Source organism: Eumetopias jubatus, unplaced genomic scaffold, assembly GCF_037043125.1.
Source record: "Eumetopias jubatus isolate StellerSeaLion01/CBP00866 unplaced genomic scaffold, mEumJub1_p1.0 scaffold_4, whole genome shotgun sequence".
In the NCBI taxonomy this organism is placed as follows: domain Eukaryota; kingdom Metazoa; phylum Chordata; class Mammalia; order Carnivora; family Otariidae; genus Eumetopias; species Eumetopias jubatus.
Genome location: NW_028274810.1, coordinates 172,161,709 through 172,187,951, shown reverse-complemented (window position 1 = coordinate 172,187,951; position 26,243 = coordinate 172,161,709). Strand labels below are relative to the sequence as shown.

Sequence of the window (26,243 nt, the reverse complement as noted above, 5' to 3'; positions counted from 1 at the left end):
CCCTAACCCCAAGTCTGGCCAGATGTAGCCATGTGACATGGGGCATTATCTTGTCCAAATCTGAGGGCAGGGTCCATATCTTATACTTTCCATCCCCCTAGCATCTGAATAACGTCCTTCTAAGAGAGGGGAGTATTTTCTGTTTTTTATGCTTCCATAGTGGGGAGGAAATTTACACTTCACTCGAGAGGGTAAAGGATGGGAACATTTTCTCCTCTCTTTGTGATTGAAGAAATGGGGAGAAGGAATTGGACATAGTTCTTTCTGGCTCCTCTGTTTTTTTAGATTCATCAAGGCTTAGCACAATGAGTGTGTTTTGGTCTGCTTATATGTCTATATGATAAGCATAAAGGGCTTTGGTTTAAGATTTAGACATGTTGATTTTTTTTTTTTTAAGATTTTGTTTGTTTATTTGAGAGACAGCAGAGTGAGACAGGGAGCATGAAAGGGCATGGGCAGAGGGAGAGGGATAAGCGGACTCCCCACTTAGCAGGGAGTCTGACACACAGGGCTCCATCCCAGGACCCTGGGATCATAACCTGAGCCGAAGGCAGACACTTAACCGACTGAGCCACCCAGGCACCTGTAGACATGTTCATTTGGATTATGATAACCAAGTGTCAATTACTGGTGATTTAAATCCCAGTGTACTTTGGAGGCTTTCTTTAAAAAGGTGATTACTGACGTATACAAGTATTGTGAAAATATAATGAGTTAATGAAACAGCTATAATTTGATTTCTCAGTGTTAGGTGTGCCATACACTTTATATGTACCATTTAGTTTTTTTTCTTCATAACAGCTCTGGAGTAGATTATTTCCATTTAACAGGTGAGGAAAGTAAGAGGGGGATTAAGGAACATATTGAGGTTGATCACATAGTCAGTTAGTGATGGAATTGGGTTTCAAATCCAGATCTTTCAGTTAAACTATTTTCTTAAAAACTGTTTATCGTCTACATACTATGTACATAGCTACTGGGGGAAAAAAACAACAACTTGGTAATAAGACCTTAGAAGAAGCTGTGAATGATTTTTACATTGTAGGGTGAAGGAAAAGAAAAAATCCCCTTTAGGTTTCTTTCAGCTGATTTTTCTTGTAACTTAATCTTTAAATTGTAAATACACTTAATCTATTTTGTACTTAAGCTGTACCCACCAGCTCAGTCTATGTGATTCACTAAATCTTGAATAATTTTGTAGTTGAAGTATGTTTTATGTAAGTTGTCATATGCTTGAAAGAGTGAGAAAGAAAAAAGTGGTCATGGTAGCTGAAAGCTGGGTTACACTATCACCAAGGCCTTGGTGTTGCTAGGAACTGGCTTGGCACTACTGCTTAGGCTTGTTGTTCTTCCACTGAAGATAAAACAATTGCACAGAACATCAACATTCGACAAAGCTCTGTGTCTGTGATGGATCAAGAGAAAAACAATACCACTCCATAATAATCCTGTCCAAACACAGACAAAACATGAATGTTGTCTAAGCCGCAAAAGACCCAAGCATCCCCTCTCCCAGTTGATGAGCGATGGCTGCCTCTTAACCAGTTTCAGAGCTTACTTTTCTATATTTTTACAAGTTTAGATAAGATTTGCTAAAATGTCCAATCATAGAATTACTCTCACTTTCTGACAGCCTCCAATCCTGAGCAAAGCTCTGCTACCAAATCACCTAAGCTGCAAACCCTATTAGTCTTTTCTAACACCTTCATACTAAGATACTCCAGAGTTCCCCATGGTTGGTATCAAGGATGCATCCCTTGATGCAATGAAAAATAAACCCAACTAGTTTAACCACAGTAGTGTTCCTGGTGGTCTTTGGAGGGCATTGTCAAGAGAAAGCTTTTTAGTATCTTTGACTCTTCAATTTAAAGATACTACAGTCTAATCAGATAGTAGAACAAAATTAGAAATGATTAAATGCATACTTATATCTAATAAATCTGATATATTAGTTTTTGCATAATATACATACTACCATTGTTTAAAAATATTACTATGGTTATATAAAATCAATTTTAGAATTTATAATGGATGTTAAAGTGTTAAAGGGGAGCACCTGGGTGACTGGGTTAAACGTCAGACTCTTGATCTCAGCTCAAGTCTCAATCTCAGGGTCATGAGTTTGAGCCCCATGTTGGGCTCCATGTTGGGTGTGGAGCCTACTTTAAAAAAAAAAGAAAAAAAAGACTAAAGGGAAATTTAAGTATCTATAAATTCAAGAGAGATCTTCCAAAATTTGTTTAATTAAATGAACATGTTAATTTAATAATTGTTAACAGTATTATGTGGAGACCTTAGATCAGAGTGAGAGGCTTGTTACTTTTTGTTTTTTTGGTAATGACATTTCTCCTTAAATTTTGTATAAAATTTGTTTCAAAGTATGTATTATCGCATCATTATTTTTTATTTCTATTAGACATAAAATATTTAGGGAAATTAGGGGATTTTAAGAAGTGATTTTTTTTTTTTTACATGAAAACTACCGTATGCTGTTGAGCTGTCTTGAATTTTAACTAGGAAAAATCTTTTGTCACAATTAGCAAATTAAAAATGGCTTAACTATGTTAACTTTTGTTGGTTTGGAATGTATTTTGTTAAAGCCCTATTTTAAAATCAGTGTTCTTTTTAGAAGTAAATAATAGAATGAAGTTCACGTTATGTACTATTTAATTGATATAAATTTCAACTTTTTTTTTTTCAAGATTTTATTTGTTTATTTGACAGAGAGAGAGAGAGCACAAGCAGGGGGAGTGGCAGGCAGAGGGAAAGGGAGAAGCGGGCTCCCTGCTGAGCAGAGAGCCTGATGTGGGCTCCATCCCAGGACCCTGGGATCATGACCAGAGCCAAAGGCAGACACTTAACCCACGGAGCCACCCAGGTGCCCCTCAACATTTTTTTTAGAGGTTTTATTTATTTGACGGAGAAAAAGAGAAAGCGGGGGAGAGAGGGGTGTAGGGGGAGAGTATGCATAAGGAGAGGGAGCAGCAAAGGGAGAGGGAGAAGCAGGCTGTCCACTGAGCAGGGAACTCAATGCAGGGCTCTCCATCCCAGGACTCTGGGATCATGACTTGAGCTGAAGGCAGACGCTTAACCGACTGAGTCACCCAGGTGCCCCAGCATTTTTTTTTTTTTTTTTTTAGGTAAAGCTTACTTTTCTATGTTTTTACAAGTTATTGTCCTACAAGTATTAAATTCAGTGGATGCTTTTTTTTTTTTTCTTTAACTCTTTTGCATTTGAAATTGTTGACTGGTTCTTTCTTGTATCTCTTCTTTTCCTCCACAAATTATGTTGACTGTGTCTTCTTTATATCCTTTTAAATATTCCTTTCTATTTTTTCCAGCTTCTTCTGTAACCCCCTCAAGTGAACATTGCCTAACATTTAGTTCTGGGTCATCTCTTTTTTCCCTTTCCATGCTCATTTACCATGGCTTAAACTATTATCTTTAACATAATCAACTCAAACATTTCTAATGTGGTCTTATTCCTTGAATGTGTCTTGAATTTCTAAGTATCTGCTGGAAATTTCCATTAGCAATCTTACTAACTCCAACTTAACATATCTAAACCAAACCTTTCCAGGCTAGCCAGCTTCTTGTGACTTTTTCTTGTTCAGGATTCCATCCACATTTAGTTTCTCGGACTTAAAAACTTTGTCATCAGTGACTCCTTCTTTCTTGCCACACATCTAATTAGTCACTAAATTTCATGTTTTTGAAAAAAATAAAAAAAATTCCAAGTTCAATAAGGAAAGGATAGTTTATTTTATTTATTTTTTTTAAAGATTTTATTTATTTATTTGAGAGAGAGAATGAGAGATAGAGAGCACGAGAGGGAAGAAGGTCAGAGGGAGAAGCAGACTCCCTGCCGAGCAGGGAGCCTGATACAGGACTCGATCCCGGGACTCCAGGACCATGACCTGAGCCGAAGGCAGTCGCTTAACCAACTGAGCCACCCAGGCGCCCCAAGGAAAGGATAGTTTAAAGAATGGTGTTAGAATAATTTTATATCCACATGGAAAAAAAATTAAACCTTGATGACTCTTGGCACTATTTGCAAAAATTAACTTGAAATGGATCATAGACTTAAATATAAGAGAAAACTAGAAAACTTCTAAAAATGTAGAAGAAAGTATCTGCATTTTGGGTTAGGCAAAAATTTCCTATATAGGATGCAAAAAGCACAAATGATTCAAAATTGATGAAAAATGAATGAATTAGTGAATGAATTAATTGGACTTCATACAAATTAAAAACTCTTGCTCTTTAGAAGACATCATCACACAGATGTTTACAGCAGTTTTATTCATAGTTGCTAAAACCTAGAAGCAACCAAAAATTTGGAGTACATGAATGGATAAATACACTGTGGTGCATCCAGACAATATAATAATAGTGCTAAAAAGAAATGAGCTACAAAGACATAAAAAGACAGGGAGGAACCTTGTATGCATAGAAGTGAAAGAAGCCAATCTGAATAGGCTACATACTGTATGATTCCAACTGTTTGACTGTCTGGAATAGGCAAAACTATGGAGGCAGTAAAAAGATCAGTGGTTGCCAGGGTTCAGAGCAGAGGGAGGAATGAATAGGTGGAGCACAGAGGATTTGGGGGACAGTGACGCTATTATGTATGAAACTGTAATAGTAGATACATGTCATTATACCTATGTTTGAACCATAGAATGTACAACACCAAAAGTGAACCATAATGTAAACTATGAACTTTGGGTGATAATGATGTATTAATGTATGTTCATCAGTAGTAACAAATGTACCACTTTGGTGGGGGATGTTGATAATGGCGGAGGCTATGCATGTGTGAGGGGATGTATGGGAAATCTGTACCTTCTGCTCAGTTGTGCTGTGAGCCTAAAACGGCTCTAAAAAATAGTCTTATTAAAGAAAGAAGGCATTAAGAAAACTGAAACCATACGCTAAGAGATAATACTTACAAAACATGTTTGATAAAGAACTGGTATCCAGTATATATAAAGACCTCTTACAATTCATAAAACAATTTAATTTTAAAAATTGGCATAAGATATGAATAGACATTTTGCCAGTGGTTAAATGGATATATGAATGGCAGATAAACAGAAAAAGATGCTCAATATTAAGTCTTCAAAGAAATGCAAATTAAAACCACAATCAGAAGAACCATGAGAGACTATGGTCTCTGAGAAACAAACTGAGGGTTCTAGAGGGGAGAGTGGTGGGGGGATGGGTTAGCCTGGTGATGGGTATTAAAGAGGGCACGTTCTGCATGGAGCACAGGTTTTATATGCAAACAATGAATCATGGAACTCTACATCAAATAAACAAACAAAACCACCCCACAATCAGATATTATTACATATCCAGTGACTAAGGATCAAAAATGGAATGACTAACATCCAAAAGACTGAAAATACCCAGGGTTTTCAGGATGCACTGCTGGTTGCAATGTAAAATGGTCCAGCTATGTTATACTTAGAGGAACAGTTTTGCAGTTCCTCAAAATGTTAAACGTGTTACATATGACTCAGTAATTCCACTCCTAGGTACATGTCTAACAGAACTCAAAGCATAAGTCCATGCAAAAACCTGAACACAAATGTTCATAGCAGCATTATTCATAAATAGCCCCCAAATAGAAACAATCCAAATGTCTAGTAATGGGTAAATAGGTAAACTGGTATTTCCATACAATGGAATACCGCTTAGCAATAAAAATACCCCCTACTTACTGATAGATGTAACTACAAGGATGAATCTCAAAAACATTTTTAAGTGAAAGAAGCCAGACTACATATTGTATGATCCAATTATATGAAATTTCTACATTAGTCAAAAACCATAGAGACAGAAAACAGATTGGTGGTTGCCTGAGGAGGGTGTGAGTAAGGACTGACTACAAAAAGGCACAGGGGAACTTCTTGGGGTCATAGAGGCATTAGAAAATGTGATTGTGGTGATAATTGCACAACTGTGAATTCACCAAAACTTAGGGAAATTGTTCAGTAAACTGAGTAAATTTATGAATTTAAAAACAATTCCAGGCCTTACTGGGAAAAAAAAAATTTCATGAGTCCATACTGATAATAAGCTGATAAATACATCGGAGGAAGGAAGGGCTCATAGAATAGAATAAGTGCCAAGTGGTAAATAAATATGCAGGGAGTGGTGGAATTGGAAAATTAGAATTTTGTAGCCATCTTGATTGAAAGATTGGATCAGTTAAGAATCACCAGTTGTTGCTAAATCCAGGAAATTTTGAGTGGAAGAAGTGTTTGCATGGTCTAAATATATCTCCCTATGGGCTGCTTATTAGTTACAAGGGAAAGTCGTGCAGAAATCAGACAGCATGTAGACCAGGCGATCAAAAATAATATCACCAGTGAAGGGCAAATGGATATGTGTGTCTCTAATTGTTGACACTTTAAAAAGACACATCACCATGTAAGTAGTATTTCACCTGAGAATGCATAAACTGAATTTAAGTTATAAAGGTATGGTAGGCAAACCCCAAAAGGGGAAGTTCTGTTACAAGTGTTGGTGTTAGGTGGGCTATATTGAAAAAACAATGTTATGAAAGACAAAAGGAAGGTTGTGGGAATTTTCCAGATTGAAGGAGGCTAAAGACACCTAACAAAGAATTGCAGCACTTGACCTGGACTGGGTCTTGAGCTGGAGGGAGAGAAAAATAAGCTGTAGAGGACACTGTTAGGTCATTTGACAAAATTGGAACATGGACAGTGGATTAGATATAAAAATCAGTGTGGCTGAAGTTGATAATTATATTGAAGTCTGTAGGAACAATCTAATTATTAATACACTCTTAAGTGTTTAGGGGTAAATGTATGTAATTCACCCTCTGAAAAATTTTAGATAAAATTGCATATGTAGAGAGAATGAACTTGTGTGCACAAAGAACAAAGCAAGTTGTGCAAAATCTTAATAGGAAATAGGTAAAGAATATATGGGTGTTCGTTGTGCTATTCTTATTGTAACTTTTTTTGTTTGAAATTACCTCCAAATAAAGCACTTCTTTAAAAGTTTTTCTTTTTCTTTCTTTTTTTTTTTTTTTTTGACTTATGAATCAGTGTGTGTGGAGGGGGGGAGAGAGAGATGATGGTAGTTGTGCATATTCTTTATTTTCAGATATTTAATGTATGTCATAGGTTTTCGGGGTGGGTTGGAAGAGAAGCAAGCAGGAATATTTTGGTCAAGCTTATTTGAATTTCTCAGTTTGGTAAGTGAAATTGAATACTAAATGTGGGCTAAGCTTGCATGTTGTTAATTATCCTAAAAATACTGTGGTATAGCTGTGCTGATGGAGGTTTGTTTTTTAGTATCTGCAAAATGGCTGATAATTTGGATGAGTTTATTGAAGAGCGAAAAGCCAAACTGGCGAAAGACAAAGCAGAACTGGAAAGTGATCCCCCTTACATGGAAATGAAGGTAAAGTTAATAATTTTCTTTCAACATGTTTCATTAAAATTGTCTCTGAAGATTAGCTTTGTGTAAATGCAAAACATCCTCTTCAGTGAGTGAGAGTCTTCTGTTTGATACTTTTCTTTGGGTGTCATGTCACTCTGAGTCTGAGAGCCTGATTCAGGACAAGATTGCATTGATTTTGAATGTAGTTTTTCTGTTGTGTTTTGTATCTCAGTTTCTTCTATCTTAGTAGGGTTTATAATAATAATTGCTGTGCTTCGTAATATGATTAGGAGACTACTTCTAGTACAAGGAGCTTTCAGAATATGATATAAAAATGTTCTCATTCTATGTATTCTAAGTGAAAAGTACGACTTCAATAAATTAGTGTCTTAAAATTTTTTTAATTTACAAAAGTGATTTTATTGGAATAGTTTATTTTGGTATATTTGCTTTTCAGATTAGAATTTGTTCAAGTGTTTCTGAAAGCAATGTTTGAAAAAGCTTCCTTAAAGCTTTCATAGTTTTGGTAAAAGAGTGATTGATCCATTTAGTAAATGCTTATTGAGACTGTGCTAGGTACTATGTTAAGCTCTACTATAGCACTAATCTAGACAGATGGGGCACTTTCTTGAGCTCAATGTATTGATAATATATAGGATAATCTTAATCTTGTCTATCATATAGTCCATTTTAATCAGAGTCACTGTATATAGTGGCTTGCCCAAGACAGTTCTGGTTTACCTATTGTCCAGTGTCTCATCTGGTTTAGCATTTGTCTTGGGCAAAGGTATGGGCATCTGGTTGACATGATAAATAATATGGTTACCCTCATTATGAGGGAATTTTACTTACATAGCTAACATTTATTGTGTGCTAATTATGGAAGAGGCTTAGTCTTTTATTCTATTTTTTAAATTCCAGTATAATTAATATACAGTGTTACATTAGTTTCTGGTGTACAATACAGTGATTCAGCAATTCTGTACATTACTCATGCTCATAATTCTAAATATACTCCTAATGCTCTTCACCCCCAGCCACCATCACTCTGACAACCACCAGTTTGTTCTCCAAATTTAGGGGCCTGTTTTTGATTATCTTTTTTCTTTGTTTCTTAAATTCCACATATGAGTAAAATCTCATGGTATTTGTCTTTCTCTGATTGACTTATTTCCCTTAGTATAATACCCTCTGGATTCATCCATGTTGTTGCAAATGGTGAGAGTTCATTCTTTTTTATGGCTGAGCAATACTCCATTGTGTAATAATGTATGTGTGTATGTGTGTATATCTATGGATAAATGCTTGGGTTGCTTCCATATCTTGCTGTTGTAAATAATACTGCAATAAACATAGGGTTGCACATATCTTTTTGAATTAATGTTTTCATTTTCTTTGGGTAAAATATCCAGTAGTGGAAATACTGGATCATACGGTAATTTTGTTTTTAATTTTTTGAGGAAGCTCCACCCTGATTTCCACAGTGGCTGCACCAGTCTTCATTCCCACCAAAAGTACATGAGGGTTCTCTTTTCTCTATATCCTCACCAGCACTTGTTTCTTGTGTTTTTGATTGTTGCCGTTCTGACTGGTGTAAGGTGATATCTCGTTGTAGTTTTGATTTGCATTTCTCTGATGGTTATTGATGGTGAACATCTTCTCATGTGTCTGTTGGCCATCTATAGGTCTTCTTTGGAAAAATGTGTATTCAGGTCCTTTACCCGTTTTTAAATTGGGGTTTTGGTGGTGTATAAGTTCTTTGTATATTTTGGGTATTAAGCTGTTATTGGATATATCATTTGCAAATATCTTTTCCCATTCGGTGGGTTGTTTTTTTTGTTTTGTTTTGTTTTGTTGCTGGTTTCCTTTGATGGGGGAAGCTTTTTATTTTGATGTAGTCCCAATAGTTAAATTTTGCCAAAGGACACATACCTAGAAAAATCATGGTAAGGCCAATGTCCAAGAGCTTATTGCCTATGTTTTCTTCTAGGAGTTTTATGGTTTCAGGCCTCACATTTAGGTCTTAATCCATTTTGAGTTTATTTTTCTGTGTGGTGTAAGAAAGTCATCCAGTTTCATTCATTCGCATGTTGCTGTCTAGTTTCCCAACACGATTTGTTGAAGAGACTGTCTTTTTCCCACTGCATATTCTTCTCTGCTGTTGCAGATTAATTGACCATATATGCTTGAGTTTGTTTCTGGGTTTTCTATTCTGTTCTATTGATCTATGTGTCTATTTTTGTACCACAGCCATACTATTTCAATGACTACAGCTTTGTAGTATATCTTGAAATCTGGGATTGTAGTACTTCCAGTTTTTTGGTTCTTTTTTTAAGATTGCTTTGGCTACTTGGGGTCTTTTGCGGTTCCATACAAATTTTAGGATTCTATTTCTGTGAAAAATGCTATTGGTATTTTGATAGAAATTGCATTAAATCTGTAGATTGCTTTGGGTAGTATGGACATTTTAACAATGTTCTAATAATCCATGAGCATGGAATATCTTTCCATTTGGTCATCTTTTTGAATTTGTTGAGACTTAATTTGTTGCCTAATATGTGATCTATTCTGGAGAATGTTTCATGTACCCTTGAAAAGGTTGTGTATTCTGCTGTTTTAAGATGGAATATTTCTGAATGTATCTGTTAGATCCACCTGTTAAATGTGTCATTTGAAGCCACTGTTTCCTTGTTGATTTTCTGTTTGGATGATCTATTGTTGTAAGTGGGTGTTACAATCGTCTGTTTACTACTATTACTACCAATACTATCATTACTATCAATAGTAGTATTGATTGGTACTTCCTTTATGTTAGTTAATAGCTGCTTTATGTATTTGGGTGCTCCCATGTTGGGTGCATAAATATTTACAATTGTAATGTCTCCTTGTTGAATTATTCCATTTATGATTGTGTAGTGTTCTTTGCCTCTTGTTACAGTCTTTGTTTTAAAGTCTGTTTGTCTAATATAAGTACAGTTACCCCATCGTTCTTTTCACTTCCATTTGCAGGATAAATGTTATTGTGTCCCTTCACTTTCTTTGATTTATTTATCTATTATTTACTTATTTATTTAAAAAATTTTTTTATTAACGTATAATGTATTATTTGTTCCAGGGGTACAGGTCTGTGATTCGTCAGTCTTACACAATTCACAGTGCTCATCATAGTACATAGCCTCCCTAATGTCCATCATTCAGCCACCCCATCCCTCCCACCCCCTCTACTCCAGCAACCCTCAGTTTGTTTCCTGAGATTGAGTCTCTTATGGTTTGTCTCCCTCTCTGGTTACGTCTTGTTTCATTTTTCCCTCCCTTCCTCTATGGTACTCTCTTGTTTCTCAAGATCCTCATATCAGTGAGTTCATATGATACTTATCTTTCTCTGATTGACTTATTTCACTTAGCATAATACCCTCTAGTTCCATCCACGTCATTGCAAATGGCAAGACTTCATTTTTTTGATGCCTGCATAATACTCCATTGTGTGTTTGTGTGTGTTTGCGCGCACGCACATATCACATAATTTTTATCCATTCATCTGGACATCTTGGCTCTTTCCATAGTTTGGCTGTTGTGGACATTGCTGCTATAAACATTGGGGTGCATGTGCCCTTTCGGATCACTACATTTGTATCTTTGGGGTAAATACCCAGTAGTGCAATTGCTGGGTCATAGGGTAGCTCTATTTTCAACTCTTTGAGGAACCTCCATACTGTTTTCCAGAGTGGCTGCACCAGCTTGCATTCCCACCAACAGTGTAGGAGGGTTCCCCTTTCTCCGCATCCTCTCCAACATCTGTTGTCTCCTGACTTGTTCATTTTAGCCATTCTGACTGGTGTGAGGTGGTATCTCATTGAGGTTTTGATTTGGATTTCCCTGATGCTGTGTTGAGCACTTTTTCATGTGTCTGTTAGCCATCTGGTGTCTTCTTTGGAAAAATGTCTGTTCATGTTTTCTGTTCATTTCTTGATTGGATTATTTGGTCTTTGGGTGTTGAGTTTGATAAGTTCTTCATAGATTTTGGATACTAGCCCTTTATCTGATATGTCATTTGCAAATATCTTCTCCCATTCTGTCAGTTGTCTTTTGGTTTTGTGGACTGTTTCCTTTGCCATGCAAAAGCTTTTTATCTTGATGAAGTCCCAATAGTTCATTTTTGCCCTTGCTTCCCTTGCCTTTGATGATGTTTCTAGGAAGAAGTTGCTGTGGCTGAGGTCGAAGAGGTTGCTGCCTTTGTTCTCCTCTAGGATTTTGATGGGCTCCTGTCTCACATTTAGGTCTTTCAACCATTTGGAGTCTATTTTTGTGTGTGGAGTAAGGAAATGGTCCAGTTTCATTCTTCTGCATGGGGCTGTCCAGTTTTCCCAACATCATTTGTTGAAGAGACTTTTTTCCATTGGACATTCTTTCCTGCTTTGTCAAAGATTAGTTGACCATAGAGTTGAGGGTCCATTTCTGGGCTCTCTATTCTGTTCCATTGATGTATGTGTCTGTTTTTGTGCCAGTACCGTACTGTCTTGATGATGACAGCTTTGTAATAGAGCTTGAAGTCCGGAAGTGTGATGCCACTGGCTTTGCTTTTCTTTTTCAACATTCCTCTGGCTATTCGGGGTCTTTTCTGGTTCCATACAAATTTTAGGATTATTTGTTCCACTTCTTTGAAAAAAGTGGATGGTATTTTGATAGGGATTGCATTAAATGTGTAGATTGCTCTAGGTAGCATAGACATTTTCACAATATTTGTTCTTCCAGTCCATGAGCATGGGAGGTTTTTCCATTTATTTGTGTCTTCCTCAATTTTTTTCATGAGTATTCTATAGTTTTCTTAGTACAGATTGTTTGCCTCTTTGGTTAGGTTTTTTTCCTAGGTGTCTCATGGTTTTGGGTGCAATTATAAATGGGACTGACTCATGAATTTGTCTCTCTTCTGTCTCGTTGGTGTATAGAAATGCAACTGATTTGTGTGCAGTGATTTTTATATCCTGCCACTTTACTGAATTCCTGTATGAGTTCTAGCAGTTTTGGGGTGGAGTCTTTTGGATTTTCCACATAAAGTATCATATCATCTGCAAAGAGTGAGAGTTTGACTTCTTTGCTGATTCAGATGCCTTTGATTTCTTTTTGTTGTCTGATTGCTGTGGCTAGGATTTCTAATACTATGTTTAATAGCAGTGGTGATAGTGGACATCCCTGCCATGTTCCTGACCTTAGGGGAAAAGCTCTCAGTTTTTCCTCCTTGAGAATGATATTCGCTGTGGGTTTTTCATAGATGGCTTTTATAATATTGAGGTATGTACCCTCTATCCCTGCACTATGAAGATTTTTAATCAAGATGTCAAATGCTGGGTGCCTGGGTGGTTTAGTCATTAAGTGTCTGCCTTCGGCTCAGGTCATGGTCCCGGGGTCCTGGGATTGAGCCCCGCATCAGGCTTCCTTCTTGGCAGGGAGCCTGCTTCTCCCTCTCCCACTCCCCCTGCTTGTGTTCCTTCTCTTGCTGTGTCTCTCTCTGTCACATAAATAAATAAAATCTTAAAAAAAAAGTCACATGCTTTTTCTGCATCTATTGAGAGGATCATATGGTTCTTGTTCTTTTTTTTATTAATGTATTGTATCACATTGATTTGCGGATGTTGAAACACCCTTGCAGCCCAGGAATAAATCTCACTTGGTTGTGGTCAATAATCCTTTCAATGTACTGTTGGTTCCTATTGGGTAGAGTTTTGGTCAGAATTTTTGCATCCATGTTCCTCAGGGATAATGGTCTGTAGTTCTCCTTTTTGATGGGGTCTTTGGTTTTGGGATCAAGATAATGCTAGCCTCATAAAATGAGTTTGGAAGTTTTCCTTCCATTTCTATTTTTTGGAACAGTTTCAGAAGAACATTCTTGAAATGTTTGGTAGAATTCTCTGGGAAGCCATCTGGCCCTGGGCTTTTGTTAGGAGACTTTTGATTACTGCTTCAATTTCCTTGGTGGTAATGGGTCTGTTCAGGTTTTCAAGTTTCTTCCTGGTTCAGTTTTGATAGTTTATACATCTCTAGGAATGCGTCCATTTCTTCCAGATTGTCTAATTTATTGGCATATAGTTGCTCATAATATGTTCTTATAATTGTTTGTATTGCTTTGGTGTTGGTTGTAATCTCTCCCCTTTCATTCATGATTTTATTTATTTGCGTCCTTTCTCTTTTGTTTTTGGTAAGTCTGGCCAGGGGTTTATCAGTCTTATTAATTCTTTCAAAGAACCAGCTCCTAGTTTCGTTGATCTGTTCTACTGTTCTTTTGGTTTCTATTTCATTGATTTCTGCTCTGATCTTTATTATTTCTCTTTTCCTGCTGGGTTTCGGCTTTATTTGCTGTTCTTTCTCTAGCTCCTTTAGGTGTAGGGGTTAGCTTGTGTACTTGAGACCTTTCTTGTTTCTTGAGAAAGGCTTGTATTGCTATATACTTTCCTCTTAGGACCGCCTTTGCTGCATCCCAAAGATTTTGAACAGTTGTGTTTTCATTTTCATTAGTTTCCATGAATTTTTAAAATTCTTCTTTAATTTCCTGGTTGACCCATTCATTCTTTAGTAGGATGCTCTTTAGCCTCCATGTATTCTTTCTGACTTTCCTCTTGCAACTGAGTTTCCTCTTGAGACTTTCCTCTTGTGACTGAGTTCTAGTTTCAAAGCATTGTGGTCCAAAAATATGCAGGGAATGATTCCAATCTTTTGGTACTGGTTGAGACCTGATTTGTGACCCAGGATGTGATCTATTCTGGAGAATGTTCCATGGGCACTAGAGAAGAATGTGTATTCTGTTCCTTTGGGATGGAATGTTCTGAATATATCTGTGAAGTCCATCTGGTCCATTGTGTCATTTACTTTTTTTATTTTTATTTTTTTAAAGATTTTATTCATGAGAGACAGAGAAGCAGGCCCATTGTGTCATTTAAAGTCTTTATTTACTTGTTGATCTTTTGTTTAGATGATCTGTCCATTTCAGTGAGGGGGGGGGTGTTAAAATCCCCTACTATTATTGTATTATTGTCCTTGTGTTTCTTTGATTTTGTTATTAATTGGCTTATATAATTGGCTGCTCCTATGTTAGGGGCATATATTGTAAATATTGTAAATTGTAAATACAGTTTACAATTGTAAATACAATTGTTAAATCTTCTTGTTGGATAGACCCTTTAAGTATGATGTAGTGTCCTTCCTCATCTCTTATTACATTCTTTGGTTTAAAATCTAATTGGTCTGATATAAGGATTGCCACCCCAGCTTTCTTTTGATGTCCACTAGCATGGTAAATGGTTTTCCACCCCCTCACTTTCAATCTGGAGGTATCTTTAGGTCTAAAATGAGTCTCTTGCAGACAGCATATTGATGGGTCTTATTTTTATTTTTATTCAATCTGTTACCCTGTGTCTTTTGATTGGGGCATTTAGCTCATTTACATTCAGGGTAACTATTGAAAGATATGAGTTTAGTGCCATTGTATTGCCTGTAAGGTGACTGTTACTGTAGATTTTCTCTGTTCCTTTCTGGTCTGTGTTACTTTTGGGTTCGTTCTTTGCTTAGAGGACCCCTTCCAATATTTCTTGTAGGTCTGGTTTGGTGTTCGCAAATTCCTTTAGTTTTTGTTTGTCCTGGAAGCTTTTTATCTCTCCTTCTCTTTTCAGTGACAGCCTAGCTGGATATAGTGTTCTTGGCTGCATACTTTTCTCATTTAGTGCTCTGAAGGTACCATGCCAGTCCTTTCTGGCCTGCCAGGTCTCTGTGAATAGGTCTGCTGCCAATCTAATGTTTCTGCTGTTGTAGTTTACAGACTTCTTGTCCTGAGCTGCTTTCAGGATTTTCTCTTTGCCTCTGAGACTTGTGAGTTTTACTCTTAGATGTTGGGGTGTTGACCTCTTTTTATTGATTTTTGAGGGGGGTGCTCTGTGCCTCCTGGATTTTGATGCCTGTTTCCTTCCCCAAATTAGGGAAGTTCTCTGCTATAATTTGCTCCAGTATACCTTCTGAGCCCCCCCTTCTTCTGGGATCCCAATTATTCTAATACTGTTTTGTCTTATGGTATCACTTACCTCTCGAATTCTGCCCTTGTGATCCAGTAGTTTTTTATCTGTCTTTTTCTCAGCTCTTTATTCTCCATCATTTGGTCTTCTATATCACTAATTCTCTCTTCTGCGTCATTTATCTTAGCAGTTAGAGCCTCCAGTTTTGATTTCTACTTGGTTAGATTTTAGTTCTTTTATTTCTCCAGAAGGTAATTCTCTAGTATTTTCTATGTTTTTTTCAAGCCCAGCTAGTATCTTTATAGTTGTCATTCTGAACTCTATTTCTGACATCTTATTAATGTCCATATTGATTAGGTCCCTGGCATTTGGTACTGCCTCTTGTTCTTTTTTTTGAGGTGAGTTTTTCTGTCTTTTTATTTTGTCCAGAGGAGAATAGATGAATGAGAGAAAAAATGTTAACAGGGTAACAGCGACCCCAGAAAAATAATACACTAAACAAATCTGAGGAGACCTGAAACCAGGGGGAACAGGAAGCGGGGGAAGAATATGATCAGGCTGATGAATAGAACAGAGAGGTACACACTAGATTTTGGGTGGATTTTGACCTGTTAGAAGAAATTGCTTCCCAAAATTTTAAAGAAAATAAAACTTATATATGTTTATATATTTATATATATAAATAAATAAGAGTACATACAATGAAGGGATGGAATATGACTGTAAAGATGAAAATTAAAAAAGATTTAGAAAAGGAACTGATAAGTTGGTTGAAAAAAATGAAAAAATTAAAAAAGAATGTGATCAGGTGGGAGGCTAGGACAATGTCATACACTAGATTTAGGTACATTTTGGTGTGTTAGAATAAACTTTAGCCCAAAATTTTAAATAAAAACTTACATATATACAAAAAATAAGGTTAAATACAGTGAAGGGATAAAATATGAACATGAAAATGAGAATTAAAAATTTTAAGAAAGGAATTGATAAGGTGGTTGAAAAAGGGAAGAAAAATTCAACTAAAATAAAAACAAAAAAAAATAAAGAAAATTTAAAAAATTAACTTTGAAAGAAAGCATCATGGGAAAAAAGCCATGAATCCTATGTGCTGTATTCCTCTAGGGTTGGGGTTTTGTCATTCTCATTGATTGGTAAACTTTGTTTTGGCTGGATGTTCTTGCTGATCTTCTGGGGGAGGGACCTGTTGCAATGATTCTGAAATGCCTTTGCCTGAGGCGGAATTTCTCCACCATTGCCGGGGGTGGGCTAGGTAATCCTGCTTGGGTTTGCTCTTGGGAGGTTTTGTTCCCTGAAAGCTTTCTGTACAGCTTTGGAGGATAGGAGTGAAAAATGGCGGCCTCCCAGTCTCCACCCTGGAGGAGCAGAGAACTTGGAGCCCCACTCCTCAGTGAGCCCTCAGAGAAAAGCAGTCACTCCTGTCTCCCTGGACTCTGGCTGGACTCCGTGCTCACCCGGCCTGTGACTGAGCGTTTCTGTCTCTGGCACACAACCCCATTTGGAGTCTCCAGACCCAGGAGATTCCTGCATCGGGTTTCTGTGCTGCCCCTCCTGGGGGAGGATCTGCTACTTGTTGGGTCCCTGCTTGAAGAACAGTGGCCCGACTATGCCATGGGTCACAGTTTATGGCAACCCCGAGCTGAGAGCCCACTCCTCGGCTCTGTCTTTGCAGCCGGCCTCCCTGCTCTGATACGTGGGAGCTCTGTCACACTCAGACACCCCCGTCTTTCTGTGGCCCTGAGGGTCCTGAGGCCACTCTGTCCCAGCGAACCCCCGCCCTTAGCCACTGGAGCGATGTCTCTCAGCGGAGCAGACTTCCAAAAGTTCCAATTTTGTGCTCTGCTGCTCTATCACTTGTTGGTAGCAGCTGACAGAGGCCCCCCCTCCCCTGCCTTCTCTCTTCCCGAATATCGCCTCGGATTCACTTCTCTGCATGTCCTACCTTCCAGAAAGTGGTCGCTTTTCTGTTCAGGGAATTTCTGCTCTTCTTTTCTTCCATCTCCTGTTGAGTTCGTAGGTGTTCTGAATGGTTTGATAACTGTCTAGCTGAATTCCTGGGACCAGACGAAATTGAGGTCTCCTACTCCTTGACCATCTTGCTCCTCCCCTGTCCCTTCACTTTCAATCTTCATAGGTCTTTAGGTCTGAAATGAGTCTCTTGTAGGCAGCATATATGTTATATCCCCCCCCCCCTTTTTTTTCTTTAATGGGGAGCCAGGACCAATGATCACTAGCTGCTCAGGTACCAAAAAATTATGATTCTGAAATCTCTTTATGTCATTTCCACAGGAAGAGCAATGCAGCTGCCCTACATGTGCCATTCATGATACAGCCCTTTTTTGTGTGTCTTGCTTTTTTATCCACTTAGTCACCCTATATCTTTTGGAGCATTTAGTCCATTTACACTGACAGTATTGGTAGGTATCTACTTACTGCCATTTTGTTAATTGTTTTATGGTTGTTTTTATAGTTCTTTGTTCCTTTCTTGTCTTGTTCTCTTGTGGTTTGATGGGCTTTCTCTAATGATATTCTTGTATTCCTTTCTCTTTTCTTTATATCTATTACTGGTTTTTGATTTGTGGTTACCATTAGGTTTATGTATAACATCTTATGCATATAGAAGTCTGTATTAAGTTAATGGTTGCTTAAGTTTGAACTCATTGTAAAGCATGAAATTTGTACTCCCTTCTCCCCCACGTTTTAGGTATATGGTGTCATATTTTACATCCTTTTATTTTGTGAATCCCATTACTGACTTTTATAGATACATTTTTTTTTTAAAGATCTTATTTATTTTAGAGTGTGAGAGAGCACAAGCAGGGGGAGCGGCAGAGGGAGATTGGTGAAGCAGGCTCCCCGCCGAGCAAGGATCCCTGGGACCATAACCTGAGCATAACGCTTAACCAGTTGAGCCACCCAGGCGCCCCTATAGATACATTTGGTTTTGCTTCTTTTGTGCTTTAACCTCTATACTGGTTTTATAAGGGATTATTCTATTTTACTATGTTAATATGTAGCTGTGAAATTTTTTCCTTTCCTACTTTTCTTATTCCTGCTGTGGTCTTTCCTTTCCACTCAAAGAATCCCCTATAACATTTCTTGTAAGGCTGGTTTAGTGGTGATGAATTTCTTTAAATTTTGTTTGGAAATCTTTCTTTCCTTCAATTCTAAATGACAGCCTTGCTGAATAGAGTATTCTTTGTTGCAGGTTTTTTCCTTTCATGGATGAGGCTTAGTCTTGAAAGGTTACATTTATGATTCACGTGCATCTGTGAGATAAATACTGTTGTTATGCTCATTTTCTAAATGAGTAAACTGAGGCATGTGGAAGTTAAGTAATGAGACTAAGGTCACAGAGTTAATAGAAGTAGGCTTTGATTCCTGATATCCTGACTGTAATGCTTGCTCTCTTAACCACCATAACTATATTGCCTTCGTTCCATAATAGCTGCTCTGGTCAAGGAGTTGTGTCAAGGACTTTACATGTATTATCTTATTTAATCATAATATCCCTGTTAAGTATGTGGAATATTTTTGTTTTACAGATCAAGAAAGTAAAGCTCAAAGGGGTTAAGTAAATCATCCAGGTGCACACAGTGGTGGCTTCATGATTGGGACCATCATGTGTCCAGCCCCAAAGTCTGTGATTTTAACCACTCTCTGCTTAAAAGTAGTTTACAGTGTTTGAAAAGGGTTATTACATAATTTAAAATATAATTTTATTATAATTTCTAATATTAAATTGTACATATATCGTGATCTTTAAGTCCTAATTCAAGTATCACTGCTCAGTGAGGTCTTTCAGTCCCTCCTGCATCATTTATGGCCCTTCTTACCATGCTTCATTTTTTTTCCCAATAGACATTACCAATTACTGTCTATGTATTACATAGTCTAATTACATAGTATGTTTATCGCTTGTCCACTTAGGAGTTTGAACTCCATGATGGCAGAGATTCTATGTTTTTTTCATTTGTGTTTCCAGTGCCTGGGACACCATGGAGTAGGAACTCAGTGGATATTTGTTGATATATGAATTCTAATATTTAATTAGAATTTATTACATTTATTACAGTGTTAAGTACTCTTGGTTAATTCCTCAAACCTAACACTTAAATTTCTTCTGTGATGTATTGTGTAATTTTGTCAAGTCATTTAATTATTGGGATAGAGTGTGTATTTTGTAGATGTTTTTTCCCCCCTTACTTTTGTAAATATAATGTTTCTTTCAGGGAAAGGCATCAGAGAAGCTTTCTGAAAACAATAAAATATTAATCTCCATGGCTAAGGAAAACATACCACCAAACAGTCAACAGACCAGGAGTTCTTTAGGTATGTCATTAGGTATGCTAAATTGATTTTAAAGTTTCTTAGCAGGCTGTTATGAAAGAGTTCTGTATTGTCAGAAAAAAAGATTTCTTTGGAGTCGCAGTAACTCTTTGATTTCTGGAGTCTTACATATGACTATACTGTCTGCAAAGGAAATATGCATACTGAGAAGAATCTACCCATTTTAAATGATATTCCCTTATAACTTATGGAAATCATGGCAGTAAGTATATACAACATAAGTAAAAATTAATTGAAAAATTTGGATTTGTGTGTGAGAGGGAAGATGTGTTAATTGAATAAAATGTGGATGTTTATTTAAAAGTCAGAGATGCTTAGAGGATACAAAATGCTATTTAGTGAATGACTGTTTTAATTATTACTATATTAGAATTGTACAGAAGTTAATATTGCAGGTATACTGAGTTTTTGATTATGGTTATGAAAATATGTAGAAATTTTTTTATGAAGTATAAATAACATACAGTGTTATGTTAATTTCAGGTGTACAATGTATTGATTCAACAATTCTATACATTACTCATTGCTTACCATGATAAGTGTTGTCATCATACAATATTAATGCAGTATTACTGACTCTATTCCGTATGCTATATTTTTCATCTTTGTGACTTATTTTTAACTGGAAGTTTGGATTTTTATCTATTTCACCCATCCCCCTCATTCACTTCACCTCTGGCAACCACCAGTTCAGTTTGCTATATTTGAGTCTGGTTTCTTTGCTGTGTGTTTCGTTTTTTAGATTCACATGTAAGGGAAATCGTATGGTATTTGTCTTACTCTGACTTATTTCACTTACCAGAATACCGTTTAGATCCATCCATGTTGTTGCAAGTGGCAGGATCTTACTCTTTATTATGGCTGAGTAATACTCCATTCCATATATGTAACCATATCTTCTTTATATGTTTGCTATTGATGGACACTGGGTTGCTTCCATAGCTTGTTATTGTAAATAATGTTGCAGTGAATTTAGGGGTGATATATCTTTTCAAATAATGTTTTTGTTTGGTTAAATAACCAGTGGTGAAATTACTGGGTCATATGTTACATTTATTTTTAATTTTTTGAGCCAACTCCGTGCTGTTTTCTGTGGTGGCTAAACCAATTTACATTCCCATCAACAGTGCACAGGGTTCCTTTTTCTCCACATGATTTTCTCCACATGCTTTTTCTTCACTTGTTGTTCCTTATGTTTTTGATCGTAGCCATTCTGACAGATATAAATATGGTTTTGATTTGCATTTCCTGCTGATTAATGGTGATGAACATCTTTTTATGTGTCTGTTGGTCATCTTTATGTCTTTGGAAAAATGTCTCTTCCTGTCTTCCACCCATTTTTTAACTGTATTATGTGGTTTTTTTTTGGTGTTTTATAAGTTCTTTATATATTTTTGATATTAAACCCCTTACTGGATGAATTGTTCGTAAATATCTTCTCCGGTTCAGTGGGTTGTCTTGGTGTTTTGTTGATGGTTTCCCTCATCGTATAAAAGCTTTTTATTTTAGTGTAGTCCCAGTATTTTGTTTTTGCTTTTGTTTTCTTGCTTTAGGAGACATATATAGAAAAATGACACTAGGACAGATGTCAAAGAGATTATTGCCTGTTTCCTTTTAGGAGTTTATGGTTTCAGGTCTCACATTTAGGTCTTTTTTTTTTTTTTTTTTTTTTAGATTTTTAAATTTTTTATTTGACAGAGAGAGACAGTGAGAGAGGGAACACAAGCAGGGGGAGTGGGAGAGGGAGAAGCAGGCTTCCTGCAGAGCAGGGAGCCTGATGTGGGGCTCGATCCCAGGACCCTGGGGTCATGACCTGAGCCGAAGGCAGACGCCTAAGGACTGAGCCACCTGGGCGCCCCTAGGTCTTCATCCATTTTGAGTTTGTTTCTGTGTATGGTGTAAGAAAGTCATCCAGTGTCATTCTTTCCCATGTAGCTATCTAGTTTTCCCAGCACCATTTATTAAAGAGATTATCTTTTCCCCTTTGTATATTCTTGCCTCCTTTGTCATAGGTTAATTGAACATGTAAGTGTGGGTTTAGTTCTGGGTGAGCTATTCTGTTGCATTATCTTTGTGTCTGTTTTTGTGCCAGTACCATACTGCTTTGATAACTACAGCTTTGTAGTATATCTTGGAATCTGGAATTGTGATACCTTCAGCTTTGTTCTTTTTAAGATTGCTTTGACTATTCAGGCTCTTTTTATTTATTTTAAAGATTTATTTATTTATTTGAGAGAGAGCAAGAGAGCATTGAGCATGAGAACATGAGCAGGGGGAACGGCAGAGGGAGAGAATCTCAAGCAGACTCCCCACTGAGATGGAGCTTGATGTGGAGCTTGATCCCAGGACCCTGAGGTCATAACCTGAGCCGAAATCAAGAATCAGATGCCCAGGTGACCGATCCACCCAGATGCCCCCAGGCTCTTTATAAATTTTTAGTATTATATTTTGGAAAAGCTCCTTTATTTCTAAGGACCCCAATTTCCTTATCTGTAACATAAAAAAGTTGGGTTATCTTCTAGCCCTAAATTTTTATGAATTGAAATTTTGATTATTGTAAGAGATAATTTTTTTGAAAGTTTAATAGTAGATTCTTTTATTCAGTGTAAGGTTAGACAGAATCACTTTGAAATTCTGGGTTACAGCTTGCTCTGGATTGTGCATGTCATGCCTTTGTGACCTGGCACGGGTTATTTAAGCTCTCTGTTTCTATTCTATTAAATTCTACTAAGAATTTAAGAGTTATTCTTTATTACATGCACAAGTGATGGAGAGTTTAAAGTCTAGTTTAAAGACAGTGACCTCTGCTTATTCCTTAAATTGGTGTTCCTTCGGGCAATGTCTTATGCCTTTTCATTTCACATATTCCTTGACTGACCTTATCCACTCAGAGGCTTTATATACCATCAGTGTGTTCATGACCCCTAAATCTGTATTCCAATCCTGATTTAAAAAAAATTTTTTTTATTGAACTATGGACCCATATATCTAATTTCCTATTGGATGTTGATAGTTGGATGTCATGGGCTCAGAATTAACATATGCAAGATTACCTTTACTCTTCTCAAACTTTCTGGTACTCCGGTGAGGTGTTTGCCTAGTCATCTTTGACTCCCTTCTTCCCTTTGCCTCCCACAGCAAGTAATTACATAAGTTCAGTTGATTCTATTGCTTAAATTTAAAAATAAGTTTTCTTTTTCTCTAATCCCACAAACATTATTTTATGCAGGCCTGTGCTGTCTCTGATTTTTTTTCTAGTGTTCTTTTTGTTTTATGGTCTAGCCCCCCCACTAAGTCTCTGCACTGCCCTTCATTATCCTTTCAAAAAAACAAATAGGATCACGTTAGTCTTGCTCAACTCCTTCAATGTATTCTTGTTTACCGTATGATTTTATCCTTTTATTGATTTTCGCAGATTGTGTTGGCTATTTATGTCTTGTCCTCCTGTGCTTCTGTTGCATTGATTCTCTCTGTAAAGTGTAGTTTTGAACTTAGTCAACTGTCTCTTGTACTGCAGTGGTATGCCAGCTTGCCTGCCATTGTGTATTTGCTGCCTAGCACAGTGCCTGTCACTTTAGTGTTTAAGGAAGGTGTTCTGAATGAATGAAGGTCCCCACTGCAAAAATAAACTATTCTGTTGGGTATGTAGAATTTAATTTTCATAGAATGGTTGTTTTATTGTTAACTGAAACAATAATTATTTTTGATGTGCATTGAATCTTACTAAAGAATAATACATAATTTGATTTTATAAAAACTTATCAGCATTCAGTTACTGACTTGCTTGAATAATTGTGGCCTTAAAATTAGCCCAGATATATATGAAAAGATGCTCAACATCACTAGTCATTAGGGAAGTGCAAATTAAAATTACAAAGAGATCACCTCATGCCTGTTAGAATGGCCATCATCAAAAAGACAGAGATAGCAAATGCTGTCATGGAACTCTTGCTTGCCCACTATTGGTGAGTTGAAGGCATTATGCCCAGTGAAGTAAGTCAGAGAAAGACAGATACTGCATGATCTCACATGTGGAATTTAAACAGAAAATAAAACCAAACTCAGAAAAAGAGATCAGACTTGTGGTTACCAGAGGTGAAGGGTGGGGGTAGGGGAATTAGAGGAAGGTGATCAAAAGGTCTAAATTTCCAGTTGTAATATAAATACAGGGCTTAAAAATAAATAAATACATATATACATACATATTAGGGAAATAACATATAACATGATGATTACAGCTAACATTGCTGTGTGATGTATAGGAAATTTGTTGAGAGTAAGTTTAAGAGTTTTCATGAGAAGGAAAATGTTTTTCTTGCCTTTCCATTGTATCTATACATAAGGAAGATGGATGTTAGCAGAACCTATTGTGGTAATTATTCCACAGTATGTATAAATCAATCAAGTTGTATGCCTTAAAGTCACACAGTGATTTATGTCAATTATTTTTCAATAAAACTAGAAAGAAATTAGGCCAAATATGTAGTTTGTCACAATGGGAAAAATGTAGAATAATTTGGCATTAGAGAATTTTCTTTTTCTTTCTTTTTTTTTTTGGAGTTTTTTCTCATGTGGTTTCTTACAGTACTTATGGAGCAAACTGGTCTAAAAAAGGTCCAATTTGGAAATTATATTTTGAATTAAGGTCTTTGATACCATACTTTGAATAAATAAGCATAATAGTTATCAATAATATATAAACTGACAATATTCATTTAGCCAGTGAAGATCTATTGATAGCTCATGATGCAGCTATCATGAATCACACTGCATTTTTATGATTTTTGTAAATTCATTTGTTAGTGGTAATACTTATGGGTAATGCTTATCCATGTGGCTTATTCTTCCATTCTCATTCTATACCTCTCACAGAAGTATTTGAGGAGCATTACAATGATTTCTGACATCAACTACCCAGGGTTGAACCAAACTTCACAGATTAAGGGCATAGTCCTCCACAAGGCTTCTCTTTGGACATCAGCAGCTAGTTTTGGAGTCCACAAGCCATCCTCTATTCTGTCTACAAGTATGGGGGTTTCTACTACTCTGTCGAGTTTGATAATCACTAGAATGACTTACAGAACTCAAGAAAGTACTTCATGATTACAGTTCTGTTGTAGCACAAGCTACAAATTAGAACTAGCCAACGGGGGGAGATGGATAGGGCATGGTCTGGGAGTGGTCCACACGTGAAGCTTCTGTCAGCCTCAGGGATATGTCGCCCTCCTCTCCTGGAACATCAGTACTATTGCCAGCCAGCATGCTCCCCTGAGTTTCAGTGTCCAGAGCTTTTATTGAGATTTCACTAGTCATGTTGCTCAGTCTCCAGACTCCCTACTTTCCCTTGAGGTCTGGCTGATGTCAAATGGCTCAAAGGTCTAACCCTCTAATCACATCTTTCTGGTGTGGTCTTTCTGATGTGACCAGCTCCCATATATGTTATCTCTTAAGCATAAACTATATAGGAGCTCACCATGAGTTAGTATATTAGTATAAACTATTGTGTATGGGTCCCAGGGACCTACCATGAATAACAAGGAGCCTTCTATCACTCGGAATATTCCAAGGATTTAGAAGTTACCTCCCAGGAACCAGGACAGAGGCGGATGAAGTTCTTTATTTTATATGGCATGCACATAGTTTAGTCTGTATAAGCTGATGACGTGATGTCCTTAGTAAGGAATTTGTTAGAATATCAAAAACTAATGATGTAATATATGATGATTAACATAACAATAAATAAAAAAAAGGAATTTGTTAGAATAACTCAGGTTTAATGAAATATGGGAGTCAGCTGAAAATGATCTGTGGAAGCAAATATTTTCTTTCTACACCATTTCTAGGCATATTAATGATTTTTTTAATTAAAAGAAATTATTTGACTTTTAGTAATTCCTTATTGTGTTTAATAACTAGCCATTGTTGAGAAATGCTTTTATTAATTTTTTAAGTATAGGTCTATGTACCTCAGTTAAATACCATCTTTTTCATTAATTAATTATTTAAAAATTTTATTTATTTGACAGAGAGACACAGTGAGAGAGGGAATACAAGCAGGGGGAAGTGGGAGAGGGAGAAGCAGGCCTTCCGCAGACCAGGGACCCTGATGCGGGGCTGATCCCGGGACCCTGAGATCATGACCTGAGCCGAAGGCAGATGCTTAACGACTGAGCCACCCAGGTGCCCCTATTTTTCTCTTTCTTAGAGAAGTTAAGTATTTTCCCTTAGGTTGAGCATTATTACTTTGATTTTAATGCTTTATATCCTGGAAGGTGTTTTTTTTTTTTTTAAAGATTTTATTTATTTGAGAGAGAGAGAGAGAGAGAGAGAGTGCATGAGAGGGGTTAAGGTCAGAGGGAGAAGCAGACTTCCCACCGAGGAGGGAGGCTGATGCGGGATTCGATCCTGAGACTCCAGGATCATGACCTGAGCCGAAGGCAGCCACATAACCAACTGAGC

At 36.9% G+C, this 26,243-nt stretch overlaps 1 protein-coding gene and 1 non-coding gene across 5 annotated transcripts in view; one reads left to right on the top strand and one right to left on the bottom strand.

Moving 5' to 3' along the window:
* CSPP1 (centrosome and spindle pole associated protein 1) overlaps positions 1 to 26,243 on the top strand; it is a 166,693-nt gene that overhangs the window by 2,250 nt on the left and 138,200 nt on the right. For 2 of the 4 annotated variants that reach the window (XM_028113319.2, XM_028113310.2), the window contains exons 2-3: positions 7,332 to 7,440; positions 19,667 to 19,766. In XM_028113319.2, coding sequence (XP_027969120.1) covers positions 7,342 to 7,440; positions 19,667 to 19,766 — 199 coding nt within the window. In that variant the 5' untranslated portion in view covers positions 7,332 to 7,341. Of the gene's footprint in view, positions 1 to 7,331; positions 7,441 to 19,666; positions 19,779 to 26,243 lie in introns of all 4 variants that reach the window. The other 2 variants (XM_028113297.2, XM_028113303.2) reach the window with 1 other exon arrangement.
* On the bottom strand, positions 17,642 to 17,775 carry LOC114216965 (U11 spliceosomal RNA). The gene has a single exon (XR_003610888.1). It is a non-coding gene; the product is annotated as a U11 spliceosomal RNA (small nuclear RNA).